The sequence below is a fragment of the Emydura macquarii genome, unplaced genomic scaffold (assembly GCF_026122565.2).
Source record: "Emydura macquarii macquarii isolate MOO-44397 ecotype Brisbane River unplaced genomic scaffold, CSIRO-AGI_Emac_v2 contig_1876, whole genome shotgun sequence".
Classification (NCBI taxonomy): Eukaryota; Metazoa; Chordata; order Testudines; family Chelidae; genus Emydura; species Emydura macquarii.
In genome coordinates, this window is record NW_027132013.1 from 18537405 (window position 1) to 18562776 (window position 25372).

Consider the following 25372-nt stretch of genomic DNA (forward strand, 5'->3'; position numbering starts at 1 on the left):
AGCCTTCGATTACCAGACAAAAATCATATGGACAAAAATGTCATGTGATCTCAAATATTTTCCACTCTTTCACTGCTATCCAGTCAGAAGTGAACTGATCATCAGTTATTGACAGTGTCACATGCTGATAGCCTAGAGCAGAAAGAGGGAATCTGACACTACAGCCCATCCAGGCACACCCTAGCCTGTATTAGAGACATTTAAACTTTGTCCATTATTTCGGGCACTTGTCCCTGCTTTTTTGGCTTAGTATCTTGTCAACTACACTGTAAGAGAACTAGGAGACCATGAAGGAGAAAAGAAACTGGAAAATCTGTTTCCTCTCAGAAAGCAGCTAGAGTGATCCACTAAATGATAACAATCTTGAGTAAAGTTAGAGATTTCAAGCACAGCTCTATCCAAAGAAATGAAACACATAAGCCAGTGGCTATTTCTTAGCATCAGATGGTTTTAAAATTCTTTAAGTGAATGGGATGGAATAGTAAGTATGAAGGCTAAAAACATTTAAAAAGAATCTGAGCGCTTAATAGAAGGTTGATATCCAGTTACATGGATTCAACCGTGCAGTTATCAAAGCTTTGATCTGTATCCCAGCATTATAACAGGCACAGCAATTTATACCAGACACCGTAAATCTTTTCATGCCATAGGAAACACCCCATCTTTCTCAAGAAAGATTAACATGCATAATGTAATGATATAACCTGACATTCACATAAAACCTACTACCAGCACATATATATCATATTCAGCAGCCATTTCATTGGTAATCAAGAGAGTAAGCAAAAAAGGCACTTCCACAGCCAAATGTTAGTGTATAAAGAACTCCATTTTTTATTAAAAAATTCCTCTTTTTAAATAGAAAACACAATTACAAAAGGACATAAAAAGAAGTGGGCTTTTATAAGGAAATTGCAGAATGCACCTTTTGTGAAATTCAGTCAGAAGCTAACATCCAAAATGGTTGAAGGCTGAAAAAACCCTCTCGGTGCAACTCAAGTCTTTCCACTTGCAGCTTTATAACAGGTTTCTGCTGAGAGAAGAAGCTGTTGCAAGGGGCTTTAAATCCTGCAATGTCACAATCCGACAGTGTTCAAATACAGATGAGGAGGAGCAGGAGTCTCTCTTGCAAATTCTCCACCAGACACTGAATCATCATGGATTTGGAACTGTCCATCCCTTCACTGGAGTCTCATCCGTTTCTCTGGGGGCCCTTTAGTGCCAGCACTCTGTTGGGCATTCTTCACAGTTTCCTTCTCCTCTGGCTTTATAGCTTCAGGGGCTGGTTCCGGCTCCTTTTTGATCTGATCCACTTAACATAAAACAAGCCATTCAAATATATTATAACTCTGCTTTGAGGGTTTTACAGTTCTGATGTTCAGTTCTTCCAAAATTCTTTTCAGGTTGTTTTCAAAAGATAATGGACTTTAAGAGAATAGAAGCCAGTCAGGAGACATTGTACAGGTGACATTCAGGGCCAGATTAATGGCTGCCTGGTACAGAGATTAGGAGGGGAAGGCATCTTGCATTTCCCCTATTCTGAGGTCATTGAACACCAGCACAACCTCCTCAGGCAGCTCTCGGGGCACACTAGCTTGCAGCCCTGCTGCAATGGACCTGGTGCAAAATCACCAGGATGCAGAACCACCTTGGCCATTCCTCTCCTCAAGAGCATCTTCTGTTTTGGGGCCTCTTGGCTCAGCAACTCCCTCAGAGGGATGGGGCCTCTTGCACAGGGGATAATCTCCAGAGGGCATGAGGTGGGATGGGACACTTTATAACCTAAGCACAGAGGTGAATTCCTATCAGGCAACTTGCAAAATTAGGCCCATATTGAGCCTGATTTTCCTGTCATATTAGTCAATGACAAAACTCCCAACAATTTCAGTGGCAGCAGGAGTGAGTCCATTAGTTAGGTAAGCCTCACTGAACCTATACCACACCTGGATTTGGGCTCCTTTTTTAAATCCTAAAATAGTGTGAGATCTCTTACCTGCGATGGGCTTTTCTCCTGGCTTTTGCTATCAAAAAAGAAAAAAAGAAAGTCAGCTGAACCAGAGCTTTGTAATTATTTTCCTTTGCTAGCACTGACTAAAATATCTTTTGCTGTAGAATACTTTTAGTAGTAAGAGGGGTTCTGAGGGATATCAACGAGAGACTGCCCCATGTGAAAGAGAATATCATGGGGACGTCAGACTAGGAAGAGTGAAGAGCAAGTCTTCCAGAAACACTAATTAAATTCTAAACAGTATGTACAATTAATAGTACACAAAAATTAAATGTTTTATTCTCCAGTCATGAAAAGAATCTTATCCCTTTCCAGTCATTAATATCTGTTTTCCTTGGCTGTAAAATAGGGCTCTAGAGGTCTGCAAATGCAGCAGTCCAAAATTTTGCAAAGAACAGGAAATGAGTTAAGTCCATTTGAATCTAGAGTTACCCTTTTGGCTCATGCAGTTAGCTAATATTTGGAGCTTTGCAGTGTAGTTTCCACTAGGACAGTAAGTCAGTGTGGCTTCATGACTTTGCAGAAGCAGCTGCCTCCCTCTCCAACTGACCTGATACAGCAATGAAGTCAGGAGAGGTTTCCTAAATTGCTTGGCTGCTTAAAACACAGCGACAGGAGCATGGGGGATTTTGCTGCCTGTCTTGATCTATCACCTTCCCTTTCTCTGTATACGGGGAGAAGATGTTCTAGTGGAAATTACCCTGCAAAGCTCCAAATATTATACAGGATCTTGAACATGGGTGGCGCATATAAGAGGCTAAACCTCCCCCAAAAAAGGGTGGCCATGAATAAGGGCAAATGCTGTGGATGTGGCGCGGATCACCTGCCTTTGGAGATGTGCCAGCCTGCCACCTTTGGAGTGCCAAAAGCGAAGCTCCCTAGAAGTGGGGGGGCCACCAGCGCATGGACTGCTCCGGAGAGAAGCAAGCGGGCAGGTTTCAGGAGAAGGGGCAGAGAGGCATGAGTTGCAGCTGGGCCTCAGGGAAGAGTGGAGGGAAGAGTGGAGGGTGGGGGGAGACTCGGGGAAAGAGGCAGAGAGGACCGGGTGAGGGGGCTCAAGGGAGGGGGCAGAGTGGCGGCAGGAAGAGGTGGAATGGGAGCAGGGCCCCTGGGAAGAGTCGGGGGGGGGGAGGGCAGGGCCACAGTCCAGGCACTGGTGGCCCCCCCACTTCTAGGGAAATTCCAGTGCTCGCGTGTAAGCCTCCCCAAATGGAAGGCTCATGCTCCACCTATACCTCGAAGATGGGGAAGCAGCCTCATAGGCTATGAGCTGCCGACAACTGCTTCCCCGCCTTTGAGATCCTATATTAGAGCCCTGCATAGATATAAAATTTGTATCTGCATCCGATCCCCCAAAACGGCCTGTGGATATCTGCAGATATAAAGCAGATATCTGCAGAATTGCAGGGCTCTAGCCATTAGCAGCTTTCAGTATAACAATGATGTTACAAAATACATACTTCTTTTACGTGTCTTGCTACTGTTCAAACAAGAAATGAATTTGGGTACCTAGATGCCAAAGTCCATAGGGCATCCCACATGAATTATGTTTCTTCTGTGCTCAAGCCTTGACTGACTGTAATTACATTTTTTTTTTTTTTTTTGGTAATTTTACTTATTTGCCTATAGACTTGTCACCCTTTGCAGTGATCCTATCAGATGAATCAGTAAAGCAACGAGCAGGGTAAATAGTTTTCATTTCCTGCCATAAAATGTTGCACAGCATTGCTGCAACTGAGTTGCATCCCACTCCAAAAGTGGCTATATTTCAGTTGCGGTTGAAGTGATCTATGTGTATCCTATTATCTGCCTCACATGTAGGGCTTGAGGCTTGATTAGTTAATTTTTGTAAAATGCTTAGACTTTCGGATGACAGGTGCCATGAAGGTATTATTCTATATAAATACCACTTTAAGAATTTAAACTGCACTTCCCCTACCAATACTGTTCTTTTCCACTGAGCAAATGATTATTTTTCTTACAGTGTTCTGAAAGGATTTGAATTTGGAAGTATATTAGAAACTGATCTGACATAGTGTTTGCCTTACTCACAGTATTCCCGAATGTTTTACAATAATGAGTTAGAAACTGGCCATTGCAGAGACTGTAGGCAAAATAGCATCTAAGTGCATAATGGCAATAGCTCACCCACAGCCTTGGACATTTAAATATATTTTATTGAGTCAGAAAGTCAATTTGCATTGTGCATTTCCTTACTAATTTTTGCCTCAATAATATTATTTCAGAACAGCTTTGGGAATACTGTTCAGAATCTGCTGTTGTAGGGCCAACAGATGAAGCACAAAAGTGCAAAATATTGACCACAGAAGGCATCATGTCTAGTAGTTAGAACAACAGACTGGGAATCAGAACATATATCTTCTATCCCTGACCATCTCTGGCTTTCTGTTTGACATTGAACAAGTTATTTGACTTCTCTGCACATCAGTTTATCCATCAGTACATGGGAATAATACTTATCTACCTTTTGCAAAAGACTTTGCACTTACAGAATCTATTGATGTCAAAGGATTTTATTTTTAGGTCTTACAGAAACACTGTCTTTTTTGTAATTTCTTGGTGACTGAGTGGTCGGTTTAAGGGGAATAAATACATATGTAAAATCCAAAGGATGATTCCTCACCTGATAATAGTAGGTCAAATTTTGGACCTGAATTGTTGTACTTAGTAATGTGTCTTTACATCTCAATAGGGCATTACATCACAAAAAAAATCGCAGAGTTACTTACCGGAATGACTTCAACAGATGAAATGCAGTGTATTTATTCATAATGGAACGTATTAATTCACAATGGAATTTGCTCAGCTTTGTGGGGCTAACCACCTGTATATTGCAAAAAGTGCCTGACTAGAAGGACCCGTACTTTACATTTAATCCAAGATATGGTAGTTTCCTCCACCAGTGCAGGGCTTCCACCACACTGCTGAGATACTAGTTCAGTACTAACTCAGAGAGAAGAATGCCAACTACTGAATCGCCATCTTTCATGAAACTTTTACCATGTCCCTTTAAATCAACAGTTGCATATACAATGCCAGCTCTGCAGAAGTTCTACTTGTGAGGCAGAGTAATTTTTTTTCAACAGACAAATAAATTGCATTTGTTAGTTTGTTCTTCTCCCATCAGTCATCTTGGTAAAAAGCGGGTGAGTAGATTTTTACCTTGGTATCGCAGGGAGAGCTGACCCTATAAGGTGGTTGGGGCTCACTGCTCTCGTGCCAGGCTTAGCCCACCTCCCCAGATGAGTAGAATGAGTCAGGGGGGTCAACATGATCAGAGTAAGCTGGGAGATATTAGGGACAGCCTGAGTTCAATGAGCCTGCTGAGTTAAGGGAGAGACAAAGGAACAGGGAGGTTTGCGAGTTGTTTCTACACAGAGAGTCTCTCCTTAGATCCCAGGCAAAGGACCTGGGAAAGCAAGAGAGTCCTGCAGGAGATCCAAGAAGTCCTCCATCACAGCAAGAGAAAAAGGCCAGACTGGAGCTACCTGCAGCAAGTGGCAGGAACAAATCTCTTGATGGAAGTGTAATGGACCACTGAGCTCAAGAGGGGCATAATGAACTAGTGAGCCTCTAGAAGAAATCTCAGAATTTCTCGTTGAGCTGTTTTATGTTACAACAAGCCAGCCCCCAGAAGGGAACAATAAATACAAAGCATCAGTTGATGCTGTTTTGTTTGGCTGTGGTAATGGGGAAACTGAATCAGCAGCAGGCTCTGACACCTGATGAGGTAGAACCTGATCCACTTTGGCTGATACATTTTCATGGCAATTTTGCAAGGCTACCGCACACACTTTTGGGTAACTCCTTCGCCTATGCTAGGGAATCCTCCTCTTCATTCTGCATTAAGAGAACCTGTTATTTTCAAAGTTCCTATGCCAACCAATGCTACTGTTCTACCAAGTACAGTGGAGATCCCACAAGCTGTCCACCTGAGATGCCATGATGTGTATGCTGAAGTGACAATGCAGACACACATGACTATTACCTGAACAAATCTAGGTGGAAATTTTTGTCTCAGGTCTAGAAGCAAAGCATCCACACGCTGCCTCTGGAAAATTGAGCTTGGTTCTTCCTTCTTCTTGGCTTTTGGTTTGGCTTTATCTGCAAATCATATACAGAGACTGAAATGGGACACCACATCAAATGATGGACATTCTACTTCACTAATATCTGTTCTTTGTTCTTGTAGAGGGTTGTCCTTTCCTCAGGGTGTGGCTGTTCCTCAGTTTCTCCCCACTGTTTATCTCTATTTCCCCTTTGGACTGCATTCTTCTCTCATATAGTAGGGTAATTCAGTGCTTCAGCCTCCCTTCTGGTACAACAGTTTTGCCCTCTGGCCAAATTAAAGTCCAACCACAAAACAAAACATGTCCATCAGCACTCCTTGGACTCAATACTCTCTGGCCCTGTTGATAAAGGGCTAAACATTCTCTTAGCCCTTCCCAGGCCACAACTTTCACCCGTTGATGCAGGAGAGTGAAGCAGGACTTCTTCCCAATCTCACAGGAAGTCCTAGCCTGATGTCCCTAAACAATTACAGATGCCAACACTAGGCCTCAAGCTCACACCATAATTGTGTTGCCCCCGACCTTTTACTTCATTTGTTTTACCCCTCCCCACGTTTCATTCTTTTCTCCTTTCCTGTGCCCCTCTAAACAGTTACAGGAGTTATGGATGCTAAAGTAAACCTTAGCTAAAAATTAGTGTTAAGTCCAAAGAAACAGAGAGACACACGGAGGGCCTAGGCATCATACCTCTTTCCTCCTGGTCTTTGAAATGCCACCAGTAGCCTTTGGAAGGGTGATATCGGCAGTATGACATGGCTTCATCAAAAGCAGACTGAATTCCATGCACTGCAGTGAGCTTTCAGAAGTCAACATAAGGAAATGTTCAGGAATTAAATAGATTAGCATATAATACAAACAAACAGATAATTCTATGCCTAGATACAAATATTGACCAACAGAGTGTAACATACAAAAATACTGTATGTTGGTAAAAAGCTAATCAAATTTGCGAACTACTGTGGAAGGTAGTTTTACCATTAAAGAGCTTTTCTCTCCATCAGGCAATTATTTTACAGTTGCTATTTGAAACAACATTTAGCTTTTGTTTATAAGAAAGACTTTTACAAAGCCTAGTATTAATAGAAATATTTGTATGAGTTCTGTATTCTTTCAGTTTGCAAAAATATTTCTATACAATACAAACATTGCAACCTTATACTAGATCATGAAAAGCAGAAAGTGAAAATGACCATTCTAGTTTTAGTATCCAAGATGATAAAAGTGCCAGCATTAACCAAACAGCACCAATACATCTTTCAGTTTAATCAGCAACTTAGATTAAAAGATTTATTTAATAATTTTTAGCCTGACATCATCCCTTTGAGTGTTTTAAAATTTAATATTTCTCTCCTTTTTCAACTAATAAGATTCTTCCATCCCTAAGCAGTCATCCTGTCATAACTGTTAATGCATACTACACTCTTCTGGGAACATTCCCCTTTCATTGCAAATATAGGGCACTCAGTATACAGTACATTTTTTACTAATAATAAATTATTACACTAGTAACTAAGTGAAAACCAAGAAGGGGCCCCAGTGTGCTAGGTGCTGTACACACACAGAAGTAATAGACAGTCCCTGCCCTGAAGAACTTACAGTCTAAACAGACAAAACAGTTACAGAGCAGGGGAAGGGGTAGAATACACAAGCAGAGCAGAGCAATCAATGTGATGGCAATTAGTTCCACAATTTATTTATTTATTTATTTACTTACTTATTTGTAGGGGGAAGGTTAATTCAGAGAGAATCAGCTAAATGGGAAGAAAAAGGAAAGGAGGAGAGACACTGAAGGACAGGGGACTGAGAGGGATCGGGCAGGGAAGAAGAGGGTTTAACAAATTGTAGTTTTAAAAAACTGGATTGGTGATCTTATTTTACATTACCAGCTCCTTTTCCCAAAATGGAGGAGAACAGAGAAAAAGCAAACCTTGAACTGGGTTGCGGGAACAACATAATGAAAAACAGATATGAACAGATAACTGCTTTATGTCAACCAAATAATGGATAATAATAATGCATAATGGAAACACTTACCACTCTGGAGTTTATGACAGATCCCAAATCAGGTGCCTGATAAATCACTCCAGCAATAATATAGTAATCAGCTAAGGGGATGACTGTAAATAAGGAACATAATATCAGTTTAGTCAATGAGCAGAGCTCTGAATAAACAAAGCACCAAGATGTTTAATTTCACTGGTCACATATGGGAAGCTGCAATTTTACTTGTCTCACCTTGTCAGGATAATTTGAACTTTCAAGCTTTTCCTCCAAGTATAGCAAAGCACTTTTCAAAAATTAGTTAAGCCTCATACTACACCTGTGAGGTAGGGAAAATATTAAACCCATTTTATAAACAAGGAAGCATCAGTTTATATTCCTGTTCCATTATCACAAACACAATTAGCACAAAGTTAAACTGTTTTCAGAATCACATGAGAGCAGCCAGACTAGCACTCATGGAAGCAGTTCAAATGTGCTTCGCCATTCAAGGAAACCAAATAAGAAGCTATGATATAGGATCCAACCATTCCTAACTCTCACTCCGACCTGCCCAGCATTACAGATTGAAAATGCCACACTCTGCAAACATTTACCTTTTTGGAATCAGGCCGTGTGCTGTGGGTTTGCCTGGGAAGCCCAACTCATAAGGTTCTGTAACAAACCTTGCAAAGCCCTGTCCACTACAGAAAAAACAGGTTGGAGATGATCCCTTCAGGGTTTGAACAGCATTCTTTAACCTGACAGTTGAACAAGGTTTCTTTGTTGTTTTTTGAAGTTGTGGGGCAGACATAGGCTTGTCTACATGGAGGTTAAACACGTTTAAGTCGAGTTAATCTAGTTTGAAAATGCTTGCGTACATGACACAATCCATTATAGCACCCAAACTCCACGTTTATCGCAAACTCTGGAGTCCTCTTGCAAAGTGAACTAACTTTGCTGTGAACAGAATTAGTTTGGTGTATTGTATGTGTGCACGCAAAGCTGCTGAGCACTGCTTTGGCAGTCCTCCAACAGCTGGCCTACACAGCTTTGCAGGTGACCATCACTGAACTGTGTCTGTGTGTGTGCTCTCTCCTGCTCTGGGTGTCAAGTTAATCAGATGTCCCCTCCCCCATTTAAAGCTGGCATGGGGTCAAATGTTGCCCATTTTCTTGGATTTGAGTGTATCATAATTACAGTGATAGTACTCCAGAAGCCCTACAACATGCCACAAGGAGCTGCTTGGAGCCATGCTGAGATCCTGGATCTCAAGGTTATCTGCAGAAAAGGATCAATGCTGAAAGCTCTTGTGGCCAGCCACCAGATTAAAGATCTTGTAGACATTGCAAAGCAGATGTCCCAAAGGGGTCATGACTGGGATGCCAACCAATGACAGATAAATAACAACAAAGCTCAGGAAGACATATTAAAACCAGGGATTCCTGGAAAACATCTGGCAGGGGACATGTAACCTGTCCATTTGTTTGAAGAGCTGGACAGGATTTTAAACATCTACATAAGCACCAAACCTAGGAAGGCTGTGAAACCTGCTGTTCACTCCCTTCTCTGAGAATGACAAGCAAGGCTCACCACGGGATGAGCATGGGGAGGCCAGTGAAGAGATTTTCTGGGCAAGCCAGGATCTTTTCAGGACTCAGGACCCTGAAGCTGACACGGTAGAAGGTGAGTGATTCCTGCCCTACAGCAACTGGCCCCAAAGCTCAGGTAACAACTCAGTCCAGCACTGAGGTGGCAGATCCTATGGAAGGACCCTCAGCATGTAAGTATCTCTCTTTAAAATTCATCATTGTGCTACACTGCCACACTACCATCTGTTCCAGGAGCCCCATGACCAGAGGCATTGGTAGGCAGATCTGAGCTAAGACCCCTTCTGAGTCTGGGGTCTCCCACCTCCCTCCCCCGACACTGACCATTCAGCATCCCCCATACACATTTTCAGAATGTCAGCTGCTCCAGCTGGGCCATGACCCTCTGTCTCATGCTAAAGCCCTGGCTAGTGGCCATTTTTAGGCCCCTGCCATAGAGTGCACATACCCATTTACCTATTTTTGTTTCTCCTTCCCTCCTCTGTCCTACCATGCAAACACCCCAATCCCTCCAGAAACACTGTTCGCCAGTTCACAATGGTGGCCAGCAGCATGGCACAGCAACAGCCTCTACTCCACCCCCACCTTCTGTAACAGATTTGAATAATAAAAATTCTATTTTGTGCAAAATTAGGAAGTTTACTGAGACACTGGTTACGGGAAAAGAAATTTGGTTAGTATTCACCATTTACATGAGGTAGACATGGACACTGCAGACCCATAAAGTTACAAAGACCACAGCTCCTTCTGAGGTATAAAAGCCCTGTAACACATTACAAAACAAAAGCTTTACTGTAGGGATAGCAATGCTCTTAATGCCTTTTCACAGACTTACACAGGGTACCTCTACACTGCAACGAAACACCCCACAGCACCAAGTCTGAGCCCCAGTCAACTGACTCTGGCTTGTAGATAAGCAGCAGCAGAGGCAAGACATACACTCACCTGTGACTTTAAGCCATCCCTTGTGTTGTACCCTGTCCTGCATTTTGATACTTTGTTTAACTATTGTTTTAACTAAAGGTTTCTTGTAATTGTTAGACAGTAACTTCTTGTTTAATATATTTTTAAAACGTTTTCATTATCATTCCAATTAAATATTTATTTTTGCTTGTTACACACAACATTGCTGAAAAACAAAAAACACTGAAAAAATCATTCATAAGATGTTAGTGCATTTAACACAGAAATTCACTCTTTTATAGAATTCCTAAGGTTTTATAAAAGCAAGTAGGCAAAAAACACAAGGTAAAATAAGGATTGCCACAATACTGCACCTCCATCACCCATAAACAACATTGACTTGCTCACAATCTATTCTAACCCCTATTCACTCACTCTGTGGGCTAACAGCTGGATATACAGCTGCACAATTTCAGGCCTGAGACTCAAAATGAGAGCAACAGGCATCCCTGACAATATTGCTCAGTTGTTTCCATTTTGTATTGGACACCTGGCTGGCTGCTCAAACCACCGAGCAAATCTCTGCACCTCACATTGTTAAGGTTTTCTCCCTTACTCTCACAAATATTATGCAAAAATACAACATGCTGCTGTAATCTTTGGGACCTTTTTTCCCCCTACTGCTTCCAATCTATTCCACAAACAGCACCACCAGGGGATGAATTACTTGATGATTACCTGTTCTGTTCATTCCCTCTGAAGCACCTGGCATTGGCAACTGTCAGAAGACAGGATACTGGGTTGACCCAGTATAGCCATTCTTATGTTCTTTCGAACAGCCAAATGCATGCTCCACTTCTATTCTGCAACTACTGAGACAGTAGTTAAACAGGTCCTGCCTTCTGTCCAAGCAGCCTGTGAATTATTTCATTAACCAGAAAAACTGAGGGTCAGCTGGGTCCCAGGATAACCAGAACGATGTCCGCACCAATAATGTCCATAGTGATCCTCAGAGCAAAGTCTTTTCTCCATTAACATAAACAGAGCTGACTTCTGAAAGAGTCTAGCTCAGGAACACTTCCACTACCACCCTGTATTTACGTCCACAGTGATCAACCAGTCCTGGAAGCATCGTAGAGAAATACCCTTTTCTGTTTATAAATTCTGATCTGTGGTTGGGGAGCGGGAGGAGGAGAGGAGACATGGGATGCACGAATAAGCACATGGGTCCCATCAATTGCCCCAATACACACTTGGAACCCCATGTGTGCAAAACCATCAATAATCTCCTAAGCATTACCAAGCTTTATAACCCAGTGCAACAGTACCTTATACATGGCATCACATACCCACCCAACGGTCAGTTTCCCTATGCCTAATTGGTTGGCCACACACTGGGAGCTTTTGGGTTGGCCAGCTTCCAGATAGCAATGACAACCTGCTTATCCATGGGTATTGAAAGAGTTAAGAGTCTAAAAGAAATAAAATAGTTGTAGTAATAGAAAAGGAATTCATAGCTCCAATATTAGGAAATTAGTTTAGGGAAACAGTGGGTTAACCCTCTGCTAAAGAAAGGGAGTCTTTCTTTCTTTCATCCTCTGATAAACAAAGGGAGTTTTTTCTCTAAAGGGAGAAGAAGCACTTATCTAGTCATAAATTCTGGCTTCAGGAATTTCACCAGACAGGGGTAAAAGGGAGGGGGAGTTTTCTTATCTGATAAGTAAAAGAATGTCAGCTTGAAAAAAACCATTAGAAGAGGGCAAGAGGTAAAGTAGAAAGGCGCATGCTTAAAAAGGTAATAGAATATTAGCACACACCTTGCATAGAAAATTCGCTTATTAGCATGAACATGGATCTATATATGTTGTATGTGGAAGAAAATGTATGTAATAGGCGGTCGCGAAAGTTGTAAACCTTTTATTACCCAGCCAATGGGGAACGAAGGGAGGGATTTTCTCGGGAGATAGGGAATATAAACTGTTAAACAAAGAAAGGGGGGTGCGCTCCTTTCAGAATAGATTTTTGTTCTGGAGTTGTGCCCAGCTTTGCAAACCTGTTAAAAGAATAAAAGTAGTTTGTTTTTACTCTTTACCCGCTTATGTCCGATGTTCTTTATTAAACCTTTTTAGTCCTAAGTGGACAAATTGAAAAGGTATTTTTTACAGTATGGAGCACTGCATGTTGGTACACTGTCACTCCAAGGTTAGTTCAGCCTAGATCTCCTAAAAGGTTGCCTTCCCCCATCCTGATATTCTCTCAGCACTACTGGTCCCCCCAGGTCTGCAGAACAACCCTTTCCCACCAATCCATGCAGGTTTCCTGAGCCCACAAACCATGCTGCCTGGTGTGAAGCTGCTCCAGGAACTGGTCCTGTATAATCAGTTATTCGGTATCTTCCTCTGCTTCCTCATCCTCATCCCACTTCCTCCACCACTCAAGTTCCTATTGCTGCCACATCACCTGCTCAGTGGTACAGTGGGCAGAGCTCAAGGTAAATTCATCCAGCATTGAGTACTAAAATACAGCCTAAGCAGCCTTTCTTTAGCACAGCTGCCAGCATGGACGATTGTTGGATCCATGCTGGCCGACAGCAATTTGCAAATGGTGCTAGCCTGCCCAGAAAGGAAATATGGGGTGGAGACAGAGGAAACATTGCATTTTAAAAAAATTTTTCATTTATGCATCCCACAGTGAGAAAAATCTCAGAATGCACACTGCTCAGCAGTGAAGCAAAGGACCATGAGGTACCCTCCAAGAATGTCACATCATCACTATACAGCAAGCTGCTGCTGTATGTACACAATGATGCACATTGGGAGAGGACACACGGTCCCATGTGCATCTTATTAGTGCAGCTTATCTATTGCAAATTACTTGACACGCATCAAAAAGCTGTGGACTAGCCCCTACCCACCTCATGCAAACAAGCCCAGACAGCCTAACTACCTTTAAAGAATGTTATCAGCCTTAGCACATGATATTCAATCCCACTCAAGGCCCACACCCTTACCCGTGTTTGTTCCAGTTCCTCCATCTTTCTCAAGACTTATAATTCCTCTGGTACCCCTGGATTCAGCTGGTGCCCCTGACCACTCACCCAAAGTAAGAGATTAGTGAGTGTCCAGCACAGTTGGGCAGGGCTCAGGCTGTTGTCCCAAAATTCTTAGAGGCAGAAAATGGGGCAGCAGCTCCTCCTCAGTTTCTCTGTGCAGATGTCACACTGAGCTGCTTGCTCAAATGCTAATTTGGAGGAAGCAACTAGAGAGCAACTCATCCTCCCAACTACTCCTTCCCCCTACTGCTATTCCATCACAGGTGACTGTTTACCCCTCATTTGAAACTGGGTGACTTGGCAACAAAATGGCAGATGAAATTCAATGTTGATAAATGCAAAGTAATGCACATTGGAAAACATAATCCCAACTATACATACAAAATGATGGAATCTAAATTAGCTGTAATCATTCAAGAAAAAGACCTTGGAGTCATCATGGATAGTTTTCTGAAAACATTCACTCAATGTGCAGCGGCAATAAAAAAAAACAAAACCTAACAATGTTAAGAACCATTAGGAAAGGGATAGAGAATAAGATAAAAATATCATAATGCTACTATATAAATGCATGGTACACCCATGCCTTGAATACTGTGTGCAGTTCTGGTCTCCCCATCTTCAAAAAGATAGATTAGAAATGGAAAAGGTACAGAGAAGGGCAACAAAAATGATTAAGGGTATGGAACAGCTTCCATATGAGAGATTAAAAAATTGGGAATTTTCAGCTTGGAAAAGAGTCGACTAAAAGGCGCTATGACAGAGGTCTATACAATCATGAATGGTGTGGAGAAAGTGAATAAGAAAGTCTTATTTACTTCTTCACATTCCACAAGAACCAGGAATCACCCAATGAAATTAATAGGCAGTAGGTTTAAAACAAACATAAGTAGGTACTTCTTCACACAACACATAGTCAACCTATGGAACTCGTTGCCAGGGAATGCTGTGAAGGCCAAAACTATAACTGGGTTCAAAAAAAGAATTAGATAATTCACAGAAGATCGTCTTGGCTAACAGATCCAACAATGGCTGTCAGGGAAGCATCCCCAAACTCTGTGTCCCCCTAGCTTTTGTCTGCCAGAAGCTGGGAATGGACAACAGAGGATGAACCACTTGATTGCCTGTTCTGTTCATTCCCTCTGAAGCATCTGGTATTGGCCCTGTAAGAAGACAGGATACTAGGCTGGATGGACCATTGGTCTGACCCAGTATGGCAATTCTTATGTTCATGACTCCAATGAAAAAGCAATAAGAAATAAAAGTGAATGTAGGTCTCCAGTCTTCTCTGACAAAAACATTAAGCAAAAAAAAAAAAAACCCACTCCATTTTCTAAAGCACAAAAGCAGCATATTTCTTTACAGCTGCTTCTTTTGGCTTCCCATGGCTCTTCTGACTGGGAGAAATTCAGAACTTACCACCTTGTATGGTATCAAGGAGACAAACATGAAAGTTCATACCTTCTCCCAGAGCCACAGGATTACAGCAATCGGTCTCTAAAGTTGTTCTTTTGCCTTTTATTCTCCCTCATCCATGATGGCTTCTGAAGTTATAACAGCAGGAAAATAAATGAAAGGGGCCAGCCATAAAGAAATATTGTGCAGAATGTCCGTGTTAGATCAGGAGAAAAGACAATTCAGTGGTCCAAGAATCAGGCTTGAAATATACCCTTTCCCACGGCCAGAGGTTCCAATCCTGACCAGGTTAAATAAACTTCATGTCGTTTTAGATGCAAGGGTCTTAGAAACTGCAGTACTGACTGGGTCTGCATGGACATTAAAGATCAAATTGCACTTTTCATAAGAATAGAGGTTTGTCTTGGTGTCCATGGCAGTGCAAGTTACTGTGTGCTGGTCAGCTGTTTTCATCCACTCTAGCACTGTGATCTTGATCATGCCTGCTTTTTACTCTTGCTGCAGATGAAAGGATCAGTTACTAAACTACATTCTAAAAGGGAGGGAGTTCAATCTCTGTCTTCATTATCACAAAATTCTATTCTATCAGAACCAGTGTGGCAAGTGAGGGTTATCACCTGCTTTGAGCTAGTTTGTCAAGTGAGAGATGGTTCAGAGAGGAGGGAAATGATCAATGCACAGAGTTAGTTTAGAGAGCAAGGAGGAACTTGTTTGGGGCTCCTCCTCTGGAGTACCTGCCACTGATATAATGACAAGGAGGGAAATGCTAGCACTGATAGCTACTCTCATAGTCCCACCATGATAACAGATACAGCCAGAGTTTCATTTATCCTATGGAATTCCTACTGTGGGATAAAATTGATGTAAATAGCACAAAATGTTTTCCTAGAAGGATTAGATCTAGGAGTAAGTATAGCATTTGTAGATTCAGTAGTTAGGATAAATTATAAGGAGACACTGTTCTCATGCTTCAGGGCACAAACTGACCACCTATGAGGTCAGGAAGAATTGTCACCATAGTCAGCTGCATGATTTTTTTTTTTTTTTTTGCTAGAGTTCTAGATTTGATGTCTCATCAGCCTGTCTCAATACAGCAATGCTTATGTTCCTAAGTAAGCAACTGAGAGAGGCAATGTGAGTAAGGAAATATATTTTATTGGACCAACTTCTGTAGGTGAAAGAGACAAGCTTTTGAGCTACACAACAGGGCTTGTGTACACTTGCGCTTATGCTGGCAAAACTTTTGTCGCTCAGGGGTGTGAAAAAAACACCCTGCTGAGCAATGTACATTTTGCTGACATAAGCGCTAATGTAGCCGTGTTATGTCGTCAGGACAGCTCTCTCCCATCGACGCAATAAAACCACCTAAACGAGGGGTGGTATTTATGTCAGTCAGCAGGATGTTTTTTTCACACTCCTGAGCGACAAAAGTTTGGCCGGCATAAGCACGAGTGTAGACAAGCCCACAGAGTTCTTCAGGTGTGGCATGGTGTAGCTAGAAAGTTTGTCTCTTTCACCAACGTAAGTTGGTCCAGCAAAAGACATCTCATCCACACTGTCTCATTCATATCCTGGGACCAACAGCTACAACAACACTACAAATAACTAAGCAACTGATATTTCTCCTTAAATAATATTTAGAATCAAGAGGACATCACCCACCAGATTATAACCATTTTAGCAAAGATCAAACTCTGGGCCTAGAATACTTTTGACAAGGTATTTTTAAAAGTGGAAAGTATGAAACTGACTCTTCTGCAATCCCGTCAGAGTACTGATTTAGCTGTTATGAAACTCATAAGCATAGGGAAGGTCGGACTCTTCTTTAATTGATCTGCCTTTAAGATGCTAAAATCTGTGCCAGACTACCAAAATATGAATGACAACAATGGCAGGGATGTAAATAAGAAATCTTGCACAAACTGAAAAGAATATTAAACCATTTTATTTTAAGCACACTACAATGAATGATCAAATTACACAGCTGAGTCTGATTGCTTATATGTAAAAGCCATGACTCCACTCCAGATTTTAAGAAGTTGGATACTAGGGAACAAGAAAGGCAGTGAGGTGATGCATTGGGTTACTGAACACACCTTTAACATTAAGAGATCTAGATTCAGTTTAGATTTTAAATTCAATGTAATCTAAGAAGCAGTCAATCAGGTGCTCCTTTCCAATATGAAAACTACAATACATAAAGGCCACTGCCAGAAACCAAGAAAATTAGGAGTAGCACTAGAAAAGTATGAGTCCATTACATAAGCCCTTTTTATGTCATTAGAACAAAAATAAAATCTTACATACTACAATATTATTTATTCTAAAAAATCCCAAAGAGCTTTACACATCACGTACAGTAAACGCAGAACAAATTTCACCCTGCACTGAAAAGTGGTAGCTTTTTAACAGCTCACATGAACACTACAAGTCAATTTAGGACAAGAAATGAAGAATACTGAATCCAACTGTATGTAATAAGGAGACAATGCAATTATTGGAATAGGAACTTAGACAGGGCATAGCAGTAATATCTCTAATCTCACTTAAAGTGCCATGGAATCTTTAATGACCCCAAATAGTTAGGGCTTCGGGTTTATGTCGAATCAAATGATGGCATCTACACTACCTCAGCACCCTCTAATGAACTGGGGTGCTTTGGTTCAGTAATGACTAGGGTGAAATACCACATATTGAATCACCAACACTAGTACTTGTAGTATGCAGTTTCTTTCCTGGGAGGACTCCCACTCCTGCATTTACTAGACCCTATTTCACATGTGCAGGCTGACAAGCTCACAGTTCAAGTGGATAAGGCTGTGAGATAAAAATGGCATTATGCAAAGAGCAACGTGACTGTTCCCCTTACCCTAATCAGTGGAAATCAGAGATTTCCAAATTGCATGTTAACCACTCAGAATGATTAGCATGAAATTTAATTTGCACTAATCATCCCGAGGCAAGCACAAAATTAGTATTATGTTTAACTAATTAAACTGAAATCATTACATAAAGCATATCATAAATATATGACATAGCATGCATGCTAACAACTACCAATTGCCCATGGCAAAATTTACTGCAAAGCAGCACCTTCTCATTGCACTATTAGCATTTTGCCAGAAGAGGGCAATCCCTTGCTATTATCGGAGTACAGATCACCCTTTGCAGCAACACAAAAAATGCCAAGATACAACACACCCTGAGACCTAATGGCACTACATTTATTTATCCAACTATCTAAAAAGCAAAACTAAATTTAAGGCAGAGAAAAATTGTGATGTGAACACACAGGGCAGAAACAGAGCAGACAGAAAAGCACCAACATTGTCATTAAAGGGAAAAGCTGTGTGAGACCTTACCTTGTGTAGGAGACTGTCTTTGCTGCTTTCGAATTATGAAGAGTATGGGCTCTTGAGCATGAAGGAGGATATATTCCACTCCAATCATTTGGCTAAAAGACAAGTGACCAGAATAAATAATTCCATTCATCTGAAAGTTAAAGATATAGAATGGGAAAACCCACTAAGACAACAGTCACAGGGCCTGAAGGCTCCCCTCCCGCCCCCCGATAAATCACAAGCTCTTGCATGCTGAGTGTTAAGTCCATTAGGATTTTCCAAGATAAATACCAAAACCTAGCCTTGTGCTCACAGTGCATTAAGAAATCCTGGAGTCAACCTCTTGGCAAACAGATAGGTTACTGGCAGAAGAAGAAACCCATGGAAGAAAAATGGAACTTATAGTTACAGATGTTTACATATGGAAGCGAGGGACCAATGGCACTGACCAGAATGTATGCGGGGGATGTGAAGGCTCCTCCCCACACCCCATCAGATGCACACAACTTTACCAATGAACACCTAGCGTGATCTACATTATCCCCCACTAGTCCATTCCTAGGTCCCCAAATAGTTCTATCAATGCAACTCACTTCGCCAGCAGTTCCACGTCCCGCTCTCCTGCCAGGGCCCCACATCAAAGAAAGCCTATTGCATGCTGTGATGTTGCTAAATGGCCACTTGTAATTAGGACTGCCCACCCTTTCATTTCCCCTCTGGCTCAAATTAAAAGTCATACTTCCCATGGTGAATCTTCCCATGTTGGGGTATTGGGTCTAATAATAGCACATAATTCAATTTGGCAGGAACCACAGGTTAAGTAATAACGTACACACTCTTATTTAAAATTCTGTGGCAAAGCTCAAAGTGTCAGACTACCGTAGATCCAATCAAGACACATGGAATTAGTCTTCTTCATCGGATTACAAAAGTAGGCTGAGCCATTGTCCCCAAACATTTTCACTGTTTTTATCCTGGTCTGTAGCTGCTCTGCAAAAAAATCAGCTTTCCATCTAATTGGCTGTTCTGACATGTCTGTAAACCTGCAATCTCAGGTATATCCAAAATCCTATCTACAATGCTTCACAGGAGGCACCACAGGAACTAAGAGAATGTAAGATGCTTTTGGCATCTGAAAGAGGATAGGACCCACTGCAAATGGCTGAGTAAATCTACCTCAACGGAAGAACAGAGAAAGGGAACAGAAACAGGATCACAACTTTCTCTGCACTCTCCAATTCAACTGCTGGCAACACCCTTTAGAGGAGAAGTTGAAAATCACCAACCAAGCAATTTTTCAGGTTAACTCAGCATTCCTTACAGTAACTTACTGCAAATGATCCAAGGTCAGCCGTTGCATTTTGACAACTTCATTGTTACATGTTCGGTCGTAGAATGGGTTACTTCGCTCTGAGAAGTAGTCTAACACACTCCCATTGTTTAATATAGGAATCCATGAACTATCAACCCAGGAAATTCCCAGGAGGTTATCTGGGAAGAAAGACCTAAAATTAGCATTTAAATCAGCCGGTATGATTATGGAGTCTTACAAATTAAAGACTAACTAATTAGAGCCTGTCAAAAAACAAAGTTTTCATGAAAATTGTTTAGTTTATTTCCCTGAAATCCAATTTTTTTTAAATCAAAAATCATGTTCCCCCTCCTCATAGGGAAACATCACATAGGGAAGAAAGATACACTGTTTAGGAAGAAATCTGTCCACATAAATATTTTCTATTTCTTCTTGGCTATTACATAAAGATATGGTGGTCACAGCTTTATTTTTCAGGAATGCCAGTAGGGAAAAAATTATTTGCACTAGCACTTACGGTCATACTGTACATGGTTCAGATTAAGAACAGCAGCATTTACCAAGTGGAATTGGCAAATAAAGCATGACACTCATTTTGGAAGCAAGAAAACCTAGCAAGGAAGCGGAAGCCAGCATTTAATGCCAGACCAAACACATTTTTGGAGACAGTAGATGCCATAGTCAACAGTCAATTGATAAATATGCTAACATTTACTAGACTCTCTCGTGGCTACATGAAATTTAAAGCTTTTAGAAATTAAGTTATTTTAAGATACAGTGACAATAATCTCCAGCCCCTAAGAGAAGAGGAAACAAAATGATAAGGCATCAATTTTTACAGTGAAAAAAGATAGCATGGGTAGAAATGTGACTGAAAACTACATGCAGGATTGAAATCCCCTTTATTCTAAGAATGTAATTGGCCTGCCCCTGCATTATTGGCAAACCCAAAGCTTCCACTACATCATTCCAAGTGCAGATGTTGTACTTCAGTTGAAGTTTTGAATGCACAAGGAATGCAAGAGTCAGACCCAATATGTCACTGAATATAGTATGAATCTGTTACGAAGTGAACCTAGGAGCTCAGCAAACCAAGATTAATATAACATAAGTGAATAATTCATTTTTGCATTGTCAATCTCAGAGCTGCTAACCCAGTTCTTACAAATGGAAAAAAACAAGGCTCTCTTATTATTTCACATATACTAGTCTTTCCTCCCATCATAAAAATAGGAGATCCTCCAGTACTAAAGGTATTTTATTATTTAATATTTATATTGCAGTAGCACCCACAACAGCTAAATGCTTTCCAAATATATATGACAACACAGTCTCTATCCCAATTAAAATAAAGTACCCAAATCTCTCAGTATTCATATTCTTGGCATGACACCTGCTCATTTAGTATTTCAAGAAGCATGAAAAATTCTCATTTGTGTCACAAGAAAAACTGTATTTCTACAGAAGTTTCTCCCAGGTGGAACTGGAACTTCAGAGAGTAAATATGCCATAAAATTGAATATAACGTTCCAATTCCAGCACCAGACTATTACTGGCTACTACTTTTGAGGGCCATTTATTATTGCTTTTATAATATACAAGAGACTGTCCTCTAAGGAAAAGGACAAAAAGAAACCCTGAAACCCGTAAGTAAATTGTTCCTCTTCAGAAGGGACAATTTTCATTTTTGTGTATGCAAAAAAATGTATTATTTTTCCCAGTCCTTTCAAAAAAGGCATCTTATTCAATGCATTTAAATAGAGTTTGAGGAATATCCTCATCTCAACCATCAAATTTCTGTACCATTCCTCTCCATCTACCTTCAAAGTCTAATGTAAGACAGAATCTCAAAACTAAGGGACACAGAAGTCCATGGCAGTACAGTAAACTAAAAAAAGAGATCCTCATCTCCATTCCTAAACCCTCCCGTCACTTTTTGTCACCAGTCTTCCTAGTGACCCAGCCCTGTAACCTGAGGTTTGTCGTCTTCAACACCACCTTCTTTCTAGATTTCAACTAAATTTTATCAATTCTTCCTCCATACATTATCAAGATTCATCCTTTTCTCCCTATCCACAGCAGTAAAATTCTCATCCAGGCCCATTTCCCTCCCTCCCTCTCTCAGTTACTGCATCCTCATCTCTGTCTTTCCTGATATTCACATTGTCTCACCCAGATCCATTCAAACTACTGTTAAGATCATCTACTCAGCCCATTGCTTTGGCTTTGTCATCCCATTCAATAATTCCCATTTTCCCATGACTTCAAACAAACTTCTAATCTTGACCTCAAGGTCCTTCACAACCTAGTTTCTGTTTTTATCCAGTAAGCTATTTTACCTTGTCATGTTATGACTTCCCCACACTATCAACAATGTCAGCCTCAATCACCTGCCTGCTTCTCCCACAAGTACCTTTGCACTTTCTTCCACGCTGACCCATATCCATGGAACGCTGTCTCTGAACCAATTTATTAGGCCACTAACCTCTCCTCCAAATTCCTTCCTGATACCTAACTCTATCACAATGACTATTCAAATCTTTTGTTCATTAGTATCCCAAGAAACTCGAATCCTACCAATTTATAACATTATTAGTCTAGGTAACCGTATACTCCTATTATTCTCAGTCGCCATCTGTGTGCTTCCCCGCATGGCGCATCCTGTTTTTAATTACTCTGCATGCTTTTTGGGCAGGTACTGTCTTGTCTATGTTTTGCACAGTGGTCCCCTGCACTTTATTGAACCCTCTGCACAATAATGTAATATAAGTAATAATATATTGAAATGAGATCAGTTTCTCAAATGTTAATCACTTTCTTACACCTATCTTGTTTTATTAGAATCATAGAAATGTAAGGCTGGAAGGCACCTCAAACTATTCTATATATGTTTTTATACCATGCTTACCACTACGGTTTCTGAGTGCCTTCTAGTACAATGTGACTGTGACTACATATCTGTCACAGGTTGCTTGTTCTCTCATCCTCTCCCCACAGGGAGAAGCATATGCAGAGAAGTGTCTTGTTTTGGTAGATTGTGGTTTTTTTTAAATAAATAAATAAACTTGTTGCTGAGTATTTATATTGGAGAAATCAGGTCAAAGAAATGCCACTTGCATTTGGAGCAGAAAGTGTTGAGATTTGTGACAGTCCTTAGTGCCTGGGGAAGTTCATTCTACAGTCCTGAACTGTGCCCAGAAAAGGTTCTCTCTCCTACACAGACGAGCTTTACTTTTATTGTAGAGAGCTCCATCGAGCTAGAGGAATGAAGTTGTTGACCACAGCCTTTGTCCAGGAGCTTTAGGTGATCATTTTGGTGACATGGGCCTAGGCAATGGAGTGCTTTGAAGATAAGGACGGTGGACCTTGAACTTGATTCAAAATTCTCTGGGAAGCTAGAGAGCCAGAGGACAGATGTGATGTGCTCATGACAGCCTGTGTTGCTGAGGAGATGTGCTGCAGCATTTTGTACTATTTGGAGTTTCCTAAATTCTAAAGACTTCATGCCCAGGTACACTGCATTGCTGCAGCCCAGCCAACAAGTGACAAAGACATGACAAAGGCCAAGTCTTCATGCACACAGATGGGACGGAGTCTCCTAGTCAACCAAAAATGGCAAAAAGCATTACTCACAGCTGTTGCTCTGTGAAAGATGAGCATCACCGAGCAATCCAAGAGTACTCCTATATTACAGACTGAAGTGACCAATTGTGGATGTGACACTTTAAGCAAAAGGGGAGACTGCACCATGTCTGCAAATTCTTCAAAATACTTTCTTCTGTCCACCAACACAACTTACGTTTTACTCAGTTTCAGCTTTAGCCAGCTGTTCTTCATTCATAGGATGATCTTATCCAAGTACTGTGACAGCTTGGTGTTAGGGCTGTGGTCAAGAGGTAACCTATTCCCTCTTCCCATATTGAGGCAAAATCAAGTAAACCTAGATTCCCTCCCTGCCAGGTGTTTATCTAACCTGTTATTAAAAACCTCAGATAAGGATTCCACAACCTCTTTAAGTAACTGTTCTGGTGCTTAACTATTCTTATAGTTAGAAATTTGTCCTTAATATCCAACCTAAATCTCCTCTGCTGCAGACTAAGCCAATTATTTCTTGCACTACCCTTGGTGGACATCGAGAACAATTGGTTACCATCCTCTTATAACAAACGTTTATATATTTGAAGACAATTCTCATGTCCCCCAAAGTCTTCTCATCTCTAGACTCAACACGCCCAATTCTTTCAACCTTTCTTCAGAAGTCATGTTTTCTAAAGCTCTTATCGTTTCTGTTTCTCTCCTCTGGACTCTTTCCAGATTGTTCATATTTTTCTTAAAGTGCGTTGCCCAAAACTGGGCACAATTCTCCAGCTGAAGCCTCATTAGTGTCAAGTAGAGTGGTGACACCTCTGTTGTCTACATATGACACTCCTGTTAACGTAACGGAAAAAAAGTAACGCTGCACTGATTGGAATGCAATTCCTGTCGTTGCAGCATCGTGGAGACAGTGTGCAGAGCTGATTTTAGAAAGTCGACATAAGATACGCAAGCTACGCTACATAGTTTGCATATCTCCCATTGACTGCCACTAAATTTGCTGGTAAGTGTAGACCAGGCTTAAGATAACCCCATGTTAAAAGCATCAAGAGGTAACATGAGGAAAAGGAGTTTCTGGATTGTTATATCTTTATGTATTTTATTTATTTTGTGGAGAGGAGGAGTTAATTTGTTCAGAGATTTAATGGACTTTGAGATAATACACAGATATAATACAGGTATCTCACTGCAAATGGTAACAGGTTTGCAGTTTGTTTCCCTGTAAGATATACCAGTACCAAGACACACAACTTGCCATGCAGCAACTATCAGTGCTGATGTATAGAAGTAACATTAAGGAGATAACTGCAGAGCTTTACTTGCCAGGGATTATCCCTTGAGAGCTCTAATGACAGCAAGGGTGACAGGTGGCATTTCAGGGGCTGGCGGCACAGACACACCCCAGGAGGCCCTATGTGGAGGAGCCCAGAGGCAGTCTCCTGTGTCTAGCATGCAGGATCTTCAGTGGCGACGGGCCAGGGGGTGCTCACAGCACAGCTCCTCAGTGCCCGTCTCCTGCCACCTGCTCCCCCAGCCAGCCCCAGCAGCGAGGAGAAGAGCCCCCAAGGCCAATGAGATTAACCCTTAACTCACCAGCTCCAGACGCTTGGGTGTATGGGGCTAGGGATGGTAAGAGGGCTCAGCCCCCTCCACCTCTGGGGAGTCGGTTTCTAAGGGGAGGGGCCGCTTAAGCCCAGCGGCTGCTCTGTGGTTTGCACTTTACAGCTGAGCCCTGGGTCTGGAGGGACCGAATCGCTGTGGACGTCAGGGGCCGTCTCTAAAGTACGCGCCCGCCTCATCGGCGAAGAACGCCCAGCCGCCATGCAGGCCTCGGCGGCCGGGCAGGGTCAGAGAGCCTACAGCGTCATCACCCCACCCCCCCTTCCCCCAGCCCGCCTGCGCGCTCACGGCGCGTTCTGTGCCCAGCCCCAGAGAGCGGGAGCCAGCCGCACCACCGGTACCTCGGATATCCACCGCCGCCATGATGCTAGTCCCACCCGGCAGTACGGCGCACTTCCGGTTCCGCCCAGTGTCTGCGGGCGGGGGGAGGAGTCCCTCAGTCGCG

The 25372-nt window shown here is 41.7% G+C and overlaps 1 protein-coding gene across 1 annotated transcript; it reads right to left on the reverse strand.

Moving 5' to 3' along the window:
- Positions 1 to 803: 803 nt before the first annotated feature.
- MED6 (mediator complex subunit 6) lies at positions 804 to 25361 on the reverse strand. The gene is made up of 8 exons (XM_067558139.1): positions 25269 to 25361; positions 19733 to 19892; positions 18423 to 18514; positions 8134 to 8216; positions 6787 to 6895; positions 6018 to 6133; positions 1994 to 2021; positions 804 to 1312 (listed from the first exon to the last, which is right to left on the reverse strand). Exons 1-8 carry the CDS (start codon positions 25288 to 25290, stop codon positions 1182 to 1184), a joined length of 741 nt encoding a protein of 246 aa, XP_067414240.1. The 5' UTR covers positions 25291 to 25361; the 3' UTR covers positions 804 to 1181.
- Positions 25362 to 25372: the final 11 nt, after the last annotated feature.

Bases quoted from the DNA above. Each gene is read 5' to 3' on its own strand.
- MED6 (XM_067558139.1), bottom strand. From the start codon at position 25,290: ATGGCGGCGGTGGATATCCGAG. The intron at 19,893-25,268 runs GTACCGGTGGTG...CTTTCTTCCCAG, and splicing joins GGCGGCGGTGGATATCCGAG to ATAACCTCCTGGGAATTTCC. The intron at 2,022-6,017 runs GTAATAGTCATG...CTTTTTTGATAG, and splicing joins TTCCACCTAGATTTGTTCAG to CAAAAGCCAGGAGAAAAGCC.